Raw genomic sequence first — 11,977 nt, 5'->3', positions numbered from 1 at the left:
ATTTCTATTTATACTTTCTGACTGTACAGCACGTAGGCTGCCAACTGTAACTAAACCTCACAGCAGTTTCACCTGGGACTCAGCCTGGCTGAGGAATACTGTACTCCAAAACCTCTCTGTGCTGTACAGCCAATATACAGTCAATGTACAGTCAATATACAGTCAATGTACAGTCAATGTACAGCCAATATAAAGTCAATGTACAGTCAATATACAGTCAATATACAGTAAATGTACAGCCAATATAAAGTCAATGTACAGTCACTATACAGTAAATGTATTGACCTTATTGGCTCTTCTATTAGGAATGTTGTGGCATTTTTCTCCTTTCTAGTTTTCCCACCTGGCAGGTTTCCAACTTGAGCCTTTATTTGCTGTGACAAGACCAATGTCCCCAGCACGTCAGAGGAGTAGAAAGGACATCATAAACACATCCACAGATTTATCTCATCTGCATTTTTATCCGTGCTTGGACTGCAAGTGCGTCACATTTTAGCCGGGTTACGTTTGTTCACGGCTAAAATTAGATTTATCTGTAAATCTGAAATTATAGATAATTAAGTAAACTCATTTGAAAATGAATGTAATTGATTACATATACATAATAATACAATTAATTAAATTAATATATATATATATATATATATATATATATATATATATATATGTATATATATGAATACAATTTAAAGACTAAAAAAGTGTTTAATGTATGAATAAATGCAGGCTGTAGACTAAACAATAAATGATTAAATATTGTAATGATAATACTCTGAATTCTGAACTTTTATAGGCACTGCCCGAATTCTGTTGGAACTACCGGGTATCAAGTCACATAAAACCAAACTGTGACATGTTTTAATACTCTCTGATGCACTTGCAGCACGTCCGGTTGCAGACTCGCCACCGGCTCAAGCACTTGGCAGAGAAACAAACACTCAAGCAGCACCCAAAGTGGACTCCCTGTAGATAATGTTACTATTTCCCATGCCAACCTAGCAAGTATGCCTCATAGAAAACACTCAAACGTAAAGTAAGGCCTCACTTTTACAAATGCATCGGCTCAACGCTAATTTATATTGGATTCGTCAAAGACATGCTACTGGTTAGCATTAGCGGTTTTACATGGCAATTTTCAACACCTCCAAGTTTGGTAATGAAAACGACAACTAAGATGCACGTTACAATCTAACAGCTGGTGTGTACAAAACTTACAGTATGCACACTTTGTAGGGGGCAACAAAAGAGTAGATTCAGGTTAATGGTAAAGAGTAGTCTGTACACTACTGACATCCAGGAATTGCCACTGCATGCAAAGTCAATCCTTGCAAAGGAGACTCATAAATGTAATAAGACAACTGGAAAGCACAGTTATCATCATCTCACTGTTAAATGTTGAATCAAAAATAGAATTTGTGATTAAACAAATAAACATTTCTTAGCACATGAACACACACAGAAGTAGCGTTCGGTATCGATTCCCAGGTACCGGTTCAGAAATAAAATGTACCCATCCCTACTCTGAAATATCTTGAACTAGTTTTCTCTCTAAAGCAGGGGTGTCAAACGTACGACCCGTGGGCCGTATCAGGCCCGCAAACAGCTTTAATTGCTAAATATAAAAAATGAGCTGCATTTTTTGAATGAAAGAAACCGCTGTTCCAAATGTGTCCACTGGATGTCGTAATCCACGTCAAATCAAATCAAATCCACTTTATTTATAACGTCACACATGACAGTGATTAGAGATGATCTGTCAACTGACTTGAAGTGCCCTCTGGATTGGCTCCAATTAGCACAGGTGCAAGCGGTCAATTGTGGCGGCAGTATTGACACACAACACCTTCTCTCATTGTAAATGATCCACTCAACGGATAAATTAACGAAACGGTAAGATGCAAAGACTTAAGTCAACATGACCATCATTTTTTTAGTTAGAGTTCCATGCAAGGCTTGCAACTGACTAAATGCTCGATGCGCACCCTGAACTCCCTTGTAAAAATGTGTGTTTCTCCATTTGTTTTCTTTTATTTTGTGATTAAATCTACTACGTTCACATTGGTTAAGTTTGTAGTTATGTTACCTTGATTACGGCTATGGTGTCATGTTGATGGTTGTTTTGTTTATATTATAATTGTAATATTTGAATGATGATAAATGAATGTGTTGTGGCAGTTGCGTATGTCACCAATGCGGCGGTTTGAGGAAACACTCAGTTGCGTTTCCAAATGTTTTTAATAGGGAAGTGTCAGCATGAGGATCCTAAACAGGAAGTGCTTGAAGTTGAATGGCTTGGTGAAAACACAGAGACAAAATCAAAGTTTATTGTGTTCTTCATGTTGTTTTTTAAAACCGCACCAATTTTTTCCTCAGAATTTTAAAGTAACTTGAAGTGTTTTGCTAAGAGGAGTATTTGTAGTATGCACATTTTCAGAAAGTGTTTGTTCTATTGGTGGCCAAAGTAAGACAAAGAAATCCATTTCAATGCCGTGATTTTACCAGTCCGGCCCACGTGGGAATAGATTTTCCTCCTAAAATGAGTTTGATTTAAGTGGACCCCGACTTGAAAAACTTATTGGGGTGTTACCATTTAGTGGTCAACTGTACGGAACATGTACTTCACTGTGCAATCTACTAATACAAGTCTCAATCAATCAATCAATTAGACACCCCTGATCTAAAGAACTGCAGTACATCCACTGACCTCCTCCAGGTGGCAGTATTGTGCTCAATGCAATCCACTTAGACGGAAGCAGGAGTTCAGACAATCCAATTCTTATGTTTCTTGAATAATAACATCTGTGTAATAGGTGGTCATTCATCTCTTATTTAGTCTGGAAAGCGACATAATCCTTCCCAGCAGAGACATAATTCTTCCCAGCAGAGAGGAACTTTTTATGGCTTCATTCGGTGTTGATGTTTGAAAACCTACTTTTTCACCTCAGCTGGTGAAAGAAGCCTGGGAATAATGCTTGAAGAAGTCAAAAGGATATATATACTCACTTACTTTTTTTTTTTAAACTATGTGGAAAAATCTGAATTGATTGGCATGAGTCTTGAGTATAAAGTTAAATGTGCTTCTCTGTTAAGCCTTTTTCTTCCCTTTCCCGCTGGTGAGTGCCAAGAAAATAACCTTTACAAACCACAGCTGCTTCCTTCACAGCAGAGCAATCATCTTCATTGAGATATGATATAGTTATACTGTAGATATAGACATAGATGTCAGGCATAGGTAGGGATCATACTCCAAACCGCTTTTCCCGGTTGTTCGATAAGAAAAGAACCGAGTCCTCGGACTCGAATCCCTTTTTGAGAACCGGAACCCTTTATCGAGACCACTATAGTAAAGAAAAAGAGTTGGTTCTTTATTCAAATCCCTGGGAACGAATCCCGTCCCGACCAGAAATACCCCGTGAGACATCACAAGAAATGAGGTCACGTAGCTCAGTCATTAGGCGCAGATAGCGAAAGCAGGAAAAACAATGGAGCGGAAAAAGCGCTCCAAGGTGTAATAAAGTTGAAAACAAAAGGTATAATCTAATGAATAAGTTTACTGAGAGATTTGAGCAGGGTACAAACACATGACCAACACTTTTACCACCAAGCGGAAACATAGCAACCAGGCTAGCAACGCACCTCCTTTACGGCAACGTTCTTAAAGCAAGCGCAGCACATCCATATATATACAACATATAGCTCCCTTTTTTTTACTTTTCTTTTTCTTTCCTTGTAAAGAAAACCAAATCACACTGTATATGTGTTGTCTGTCTAATTATAAATAATGCAGACGAGGTGTTGGCTGACTTCTTGACGTTTACTTTCACAGCGTGCTCATAACCTCATTCTTAGCTGCCGGCTGGCGACATGCAACAACACTTTTCGGAGCTACTGCGCATGCTCGTCACTCCCGTTGCATGCTGGGTAGTGTAGTTGTTATATTCCCTAGCTCATAACATCACATCTTTCCCCTTATAAAGAAATAATGTTAACTCAATAAAGTGTATTTCTTTTTTTAGCTTTAACTTTTCATTTTTTTAGCACATTTGCAAACAACTTTTCTCTTCATAGAATTTTCTTCCAATAAAGAAATAAAGTGCAACAATATCAAAGCATCATAACAAACAGTTATGTTCCAATAGCAGCAGAAGTGCACTTTTTGGAGAGCTGTATTATTTTCAGTTTTGTGCCCAAGGGACTGATTTTATTTAACACTATATTATTATTTATACACCTATAGCGATCACAGAGACAGGCTGTTTTTGTGTTACTGTATATATTTGTTTTTCTTAAAAATCCCACTTAATATACTTTGGGTAACAACAGTCAATATTTATTTATTTTATTTCATTTTTTTAGGGGGGTAACAGCAAATATTTATTTATTTATTTTATTTTTTTTTTTTCTTATATAATAAAAGTGAGCTTTTGTTAAACCAAATATTGTGTGTGTTTTTCCATATACAACAACCTATCTGGATTCGATAAGAGAATCGATAAGGAATCGGTTCGATAAGAGGATTCGATAATAGGCTCGAACTCGATCATTTCTTATCAAACATCATCCCTAGGCTTAGGTGAGCATGTGTCAAGCAAAACCAAGAAACATCTTCTTCTACTCGATTGTTCATGAGAAGATTGCTGGGGAAAACAAGCAAGTGGGCAGCAGGAAGGAACTACAGCACAACAGCAAAACAATAACACTGCAACACTGCATTATGTCATCCAAAAAGGGACATTTTATACACTGCAACACTGCATTATGTCATCCAAGTATTTAAGCAGTAAGTGTCATCATCAGATGTGCGCTCTCCAAAAGCAAATCTCCACAGTTGTGGCTGTAAGCAACCTCCTGAACTCGTTTTCTTATGAACACATGAAGGCAGAACCTGCATTTTAAATATGATGAATGGTCAGCATAATAATAATAATAATAATAATAATAATAATAATAATAATGGATTAGATATACATAGCGCTTTTCTACACACTCAAAGCACTTCACAGAGAAATGAGAAGCCATCATTCATTCACAACTGGTGGTGGTAAGCTACTTTCATCATTCATTCACATCTGGTGGTGGTAAACTACTTTCATCATTCATTCACAACTGGTGGTGGTAAGCTACTTTCATCATTCATTCACATCTGGTGGTGGTAAACTACTTTCATCATTCATTCACACCTGGTGGTGGTAAACTACTTTCATCATTCATTCACAACTGGTGGTGGTAAGCTACTTTCATCATTCATTCACACCTGCTGGTGGTAAGCTACTTTCATCATTCATTCACACCTGGTGGTGGTAAACTACTTTCATCATTCATTCACACCTGCTGGTGGTAAACTACTTTCATCATTCATTCACATCTGGTGGTGGTAAGCTACTTTCATCATTCATTCACACCTGCTGGTGGTAAACTACTTTCACCATTCATTCACACCTGCTGGTGGTAAGCTACTTTCATTATTCATTCACACCTGGTGGTGGTAAACTACTTTCATCATTCATTCACACCTGCTGGTGGTAAGCTACTTTCATCATTCATTCACACCTGCTGGTGGTAAACTACTTTCATCATTCATTCACATCTAGTGGTGGTAAGCTACTTTCATCATTCATTCACACCTGGTGGTAAACTACTTTCATCATTCATTCACACCTGGTGGTGGTAAGCTACTTTCATCATTCATTCACACCTGCTGGTGGTAAACTAATTTCATCATTCATTCACACCTGCTGGTGGTAAGCTACTTTCATCATTCATTCACACCTGCTGGTGGTAAGCTACTTTCATAGCCACAGCTGCCCTGGGGTAGACTGACGGAAGCGACAAAGCAAGAAGAAGGCACTCAATCGCGCAGTAAGGTTCCACTTTTCAAAATGCGCTTGCTCGTGTTCATTTTTGGCTACACACATGCTACAGATTAGCATTAGCCATTTTACACCACCATGAAAACTACAATTGAGATGCAGTTTACAATCAAACAGCTGGTGTGTAGTAAGTACAATACTTATAGTATAAACACTTTGTAGGGCTCAACAACAGAAAAGAGGGCATCTTCAAAGACAACACAAGCTAACCTGTACACTACTGCCACCTAACGTCTTGGAGTTGCAACTGCATGCAAAGCCTACTATATAATGAGACGTGTAGGAGAAGAAGATATAAGACTTATAATCAGTTTACTGTGAAATGTTGTTCAAAAAAACATTTATTAAGCAGAGAAAAGTGTTGGCGTTGAGTACGGCATCCATTGAAATGTAAAAGTTGTCCATACTGCGTCAACAAACAACAACAACAACATGTGCATGAATGGTGTAGGTTCTTACTTTTTGAAGCAGTGTGCCGAGGTGAGGACCCAGCAGCTGTCAATCAGGGTGGCGCCACACACCAGGCGCCCGTCTCCTGGCGACCCCCGCAGGCGTATGGCAGCCTGCCAGGGCCAGCCCCCCCTAGGGCACAAGTCGTGTTCATGGAGTCACAACTAGTTTGGGATCTGAAGGACATGGCACATGGATGGATGCATGGATGGATGGATGGATGGATGGATGGATGGATGGATGGATGGATGCATGGATGGATGGATGGATGGATGGATGGATGGATGGATGGATAAATGGATGTATGGATGGATGGATGGATGGATGCATGGATGGATGGATGGATGGATAAATGGATGTATGGATGGATGCATGGACCAATAGATAGTTACGATGGAGCCTCCATTTACTCATTGTACGAACTTTTCGATTCCCGAACCACAGGCTGAATAAAAATACGCTTTGTTGCACGAACCTTTCATCCACCCATTTTGTACCCGGCAGCACATGCATTGTGGGCGGTCTCATTATTCAGCACAGAAGTGCTGTCGTTAGCTTCCTGTGCTAATGACTAGTTTTTGTGTTTTTTTTAAAGTCTTTTAGCCTTTTTACCAGCATTTTTCTAGTTATGCTAGGTCAACATAAGTCCAAAGAAAGCAATGGACAAGCGATGTGTGGCTTGAAACGTTCAGGAAGCATCCACAGCGTTGTTGACACTGCCTCTCCCACTGCCCTTCCGCTCCACGCTAGGAAGATTAACCAACAAGGTAGAAAGTGTTTTATTAGTCATTTTAAATCATTGTTGCGACGTGGCTGTTAAAGTTAAGGAGTCTTGTGATTTGAAATTGAGTGCACCACAGGGCTAGTGACAGGTGTGTGCGTGTGGGCAGTTCAGCCAGTTGTTGTTTTTTGCTTGGTTAATAAATAGAAACCCGCTTGTTATGTTTGTTTGATATACTGCAGGATTAATCCACATTGAGGTTTTAATTAGTGCGATAACCAAACCGCAGGAGGCGCAGGTTTTTGTTTTATCTGCCGTCACCGGCATTTGAGTGACAGACATGCTTGCCAATCAGAATTGTTGAGCCTCGCTACTCGTTAGTGGAAGTAACAAAAATGAAGGGATAGAAATATGTTTCCAAAGCCAAATGTCCCGTTGTGGGAACAATCGAGCTTCACAACGGAAGGGCAATACGAGCCCATCAACACGGACAGACCAGCGTGTTTCAAAGAAAGAAAATTCAACCTCGTTTTTCCAACAGGAAAAAAGTACGCTTTTAATATTTACAAAATGATCATTTTTGCTTACAGAACTGCGAGTCAATTTTAATTGTGTGTTTGTTTATTGATTAAAAGTTATTTACCTTCAAAATACAGCAAAATGGTAAACAAGTCAAAAAGTAAGAACAAATAAAAGTTTCTATCTCTTGAAATGGTTACTTGCATTAAATAGTATATATTATTTTAAAAAAAAAACATTATATTATAATTACTATATAGTTTTTGTAAACAAAAGTTCTGAGCCAAATCATTTTTGAAAGTTAATTGTTGCTTATTGTTCTAATGCAGGGGTGTCCAAACTTTTTGACTTGGGCGCCGTATTTGTCATGTCTGTGTAATCATGTTTTGTTTTAAGTCATGTTTTGTTTAGTTATTGGACTCTTTAGTTTCTGTCTTTTCACTCCGTTGTCTTGTTTGCATGATTACCCATTAGTTTCATCTGTTCCACGTTTGGACTCATTGTGCACTCTTGATTGTCACCATAGCAACCCATTAGTTTTCACCTGTCACGTCACGCACCTGTTTCACGTCTTGAGTCACGCACCTGTTTTCGTTAATCATGTCTGTAGTATTTAAGTTCAGTGTTTTTCAGTTTGTCTTTCTGACGACCTCACACCACATTTATGCTCTGTCCATTCTTTCCATGTCCATTCCTCAAGCAACTATTTTTGTCCAAGCCAAGTAAGTTTTTGTTCCATGTTTATAGTCTTTTTTGGTTTCATAGTTTGTTCTCCGCCATTGTGCGTGCTTTTCGTTTGTACTTTTTTGCTATAGTCTTTTGGTTTCATAGTTTATTTTCCGCCACTGTGCGCGCTTTTCGTTTATTCCTTTTTTTGATAATAAATAAATCATGTACCTTCATTCCCGTCTCGCCCGAGCCAACTTTCCGTTGCATCCCGGAAAAGCTAACACCCAAGACCAAGTCATGACAGTATTGAGCTAAAAAACTTAAGGGCCGAAAGCTGACGTATGTAAAGTAGATTTTTTGTGACCATGTCTGTTGATATTTTGTGTTGGTTAGACTTTTTAAATATATATTTTTTGCACTTTACTAGGGAAGGTTGTTTGCATTGGGTCATAAAAGTAAATGTTGCGCTTGCCTCCATTCAGTGCATAATTAAGGGTCATTGACCTATATTACTTGGGTCATCCACTAGACAGTGACAAAATAGGAACATCAACATTGTCAGACCATCAAAATGAATGCAGTCTCCCCTGTGGGTAAGATTTAATCGAAACGCAATATTGGGGAGAAAAATGGCAATTAGGTTGTTTCTCAAATGGTGAGAGCTAATATTGAGTCCTGTTTAGCGCTTTATATTGTGTCCAGTTCTGTACTACAATATGGACTCATTATTCATGTTTACACTGGTTGTCAGGGAGAAATGTGCTTCAAAACTACAATCAATCTTCAGGAACCTGTGAAGTCAAATAGTGTTGGGAATTCAAAGTACACCAGTACTACACACACTAGTACTACACACACCAGTACTACACACACCAGTACTACACACACCAGTACTACACACACTTCTTTCTTGCAAAGTTTCCCACTTGAGGCATGGAAATAACTTATCTCCATATCACAATCTTTACTACACTGCTTAATAAGAGGCCCTCAAGCAGGAAGTTCTGCTTTCATTTAAGTAGGTTTATTGGAGCGTGGGCCAAGCAGCTTGGAAAGTCACATTCTTACCTCCACACACACACACACACACACACACACACATTTTTTCTATTTGTTACTTTCTTAAGACCTGGGAATATGCCTCCCTCTTTAGGACCAGCCTTTCTAGATACTATATAAAGAAGTGTATTTACAACATTAATAATATATACATTGTGAGAAATGAGTTGGAATTTCACAAGAAAAACTTAGAATGTTGTCAGTATTATGATAAAAGTCGTCATTTTACTCAACGCAAGTCGAAATTGTACAAGAAAAACTGAATATTTATGCAATATTATGATAAAAGTTGGAATTTTACTCAACAACAGTCGCAATTTTACAGGAAAAGTTTAACATTTTGGCAATTTTATGAAAAGAGTCGTCATTTTACTCGACAAAAGTCACAAGCTTACAAGAAAACTTTGACATTTTGGCAAAATTACAATAATAATAATTTTGCTTGGCAAAATGATGACAAAATTCATAATTGTATTCAAAAAATGTCAGTATTTTACAAGAACAACAAATAAATTGGCAATATTGTGATGAAAGTCTGAATTGTATATGACAAATGTCACCATTTTGCATTAAAAAGTTATAATTTTACATAAAAAAGTCATAATTTTACGAGAAAATATTTCATTACAGAAGCAGAAAGAATATGAGAAATTGTTCCCAATTTTATAAGAAAAAAGTCGACATATTGTGAGAGAAAGACTGCTTTTAGTTCATTTTTTTATTTATTTATTACAGTATGTCTCTCTCTATATATTTATTTATTTATCTGTGTTAATTTTGGCCATCCATCCATCCATCCATCCATTTCCTACCGCTTGTCCCGTTCGGGGTCGCGGGCAAAGGGGGAGCACTTCAAATGTTTACACACACTTGTTATTTCATATGTTGACCAGAGAGGGAGCACTTCAAATGTTTACACACACTTGTTATTACGTATGTTGACCAGAGGGGGAGCACTTCAAATGTTTACACACACTTGTTATTTCATATGTTGACCAGAGGGGGAGCACTTCAAATGTTTACACACACTTGTTATTTCATATGTTGACCAGAGGGGGAGCACTTCAAATGTTTACACACACTTGTTATTTCATATGTTGACCAGAGGGGGAGCACTTCAAATGTTTACACACACTTGTTATTTCATATGTTGACCAGAGGGGGAGCACTCCAAATGTTTACACACACTTGTTATTACATATGTTGACCAGAGGGGGAGCACTTCAAATGTTTACACACACTTGTTATTTCATATGTTGACCAGAGGGGGAGCACTTCAAATGTTTACACACACTTGTTATTACATATGTTGACCAGAGGGGGAGCACTTTTAAAACCGATACACAGTCAATTTGAAAAATCCCTCCTTTTTGGGACCGCCCTCATTTTGATAGATTTCACCACCAGGGGTGCAAATGAGATCTCCATTTTTTTGTTTTTAGTAAAGTGCTTAGCTGCCATCTTGTTTGATCATACATTGCTGCCTTTGCACCTGACTTTTGTTTGCACATTAAATCAATGACTTTGGAGCAATGTTCACGGACTCTAGTATTTGGCTCTCTATTCGATGCAATGGTTTTCCGTATTGAGACAATGATTTCGGTCCTAACGTGTTCACACCTCCTCATATGGAAGCTACTTTTCCTTGTTGATGTCTCAAGAAGGGTAGAGATACAAGAACACACACACACACACTTTCAGTACATGTGCACAGCTCACCTCAGAGAGTTTTCTCCGCCTATGATTCTCCGCTGTCGAGTGTGCACGAGGCGCACGCCACAAAGCGGGCGGACAGTATCTGTGGCGAGAAGTTGATGTGATGACCTTCAGATTGATGTGATGACCTTCAGATTGTGTTGCTTTTATTCAAGCTTCAGCCTGGAAATGCATCTTTTTACATGTCTGAGCTCTGCAAGTTTCCTTCCATCTCCACATATTCACACCATGACCTCATCTGGGCTCATTTCTAACGCAATGCAAACGGACTGACCTTTGACCTCTTTGTAGCCGTAGTCGCAGATGACTCCGGCGTCCTCGCTGTGGCGACAGTTGTGCGTGGCGGGCGCCTGTTGTTTGATGCAGTCGGCGATGGCGCGTTCGTCGCCGCCGCACTTCACGTTGTCCACGTGAATGGGGCCCGTCCCTTCGCCGAAGTACGCCATCACACGGGCCTTGGCCACGCCGCTGCGGGGGGAGGGGCTTGTTGATTATGTCTAAAGAATGCTTGGCCACGCCGCTGCGGGGGGAGGGGCTTGTTGATTATGTTTAAAGAATGCTTGGCCACGCCGCTGCAGGGGGGAGGGGCTTGTTGATTATGTCTAAAGAAGACCACGCCGCTGCACACTCGTAATCATTAATATTATTCTTGATATATTTACATGGTATTTATAAGCTGCTACTTGTTTCCTACAATTTGCTCCCTGTGCCTTAAAAAAAAGGTGATCATTTCTTCGCAAATAAAAAAAACCAAGCAAATAAAGTGAAAAGGTGTTTTCTTTTTTGTGCTGTGGCTCCATTTTTGGAGCAGTTGACTCACTTCTTCCGTCTTAACCTTGTTGGAGATACCCAAACCCACCACTTTCTTACTCGCATTCGCCGAATCCTTCTTCAGTGAAAATGTTGTATTTTTTTCAAATTCAAGACAAAGTTATATGTTTTTTTACTGGTGCACAAAATGAGCGTGCATGAA

At 38.9% G+C, this 11,977-nt stretch overlaps 1 protein-coding gene across 1 annotated transcript in view; it reads right to left on the bottom strand.

The window, feature by feature from the left end:
• The window catches only part of prss12 (serine protease 12), a 62,519-nt gene that overhangs the window by 5,790 nt on the left and 44,752 nt on the right, over positions 1-11,977 (bottom strand). Inside the window, exons 9-11 of the mRNA XM_061984390.1 lie at positions 11,279-11,472; positions 11,008-11,086; positions 6,330-6,452 (exon numbers count right to left, since the gene is read on the bottom strand). Of these exons, the coding sequence (XP_061840374.1) occupies positions 6,330-6,452; positions 11,008-11,086; positions 11,279-11,472 (396 nt within the window). The remainder of the gene's footprint in view (positions 1-6,329; positions 6,453-11,007; positions 11,087-11,278; positions 11,473-11,977) is intronic.

The sequence above is a fragment of the Nerophis lumbriciformis genome, linkage group LG25 (genome assembly GCF_033978685.3).
Source record: "Nerophis lumbriciformis linkage group LG25, RoL_Nlum_v2.1, whole genome shotgun sequence".
In the NCBI taxonomy this organism is placed as follows: domain Eukaryota; kingdom Metazoa; phylum Chordata; class Actinopteri; order Syngnathiformes; family Syngnathidae; genus Nerophis; species Nerophis lumbriciformis.
Note: the sequence above shows the minus strand (reverse complement) of the source record. Positions and strands in the feature narration are given on the sequence as shown.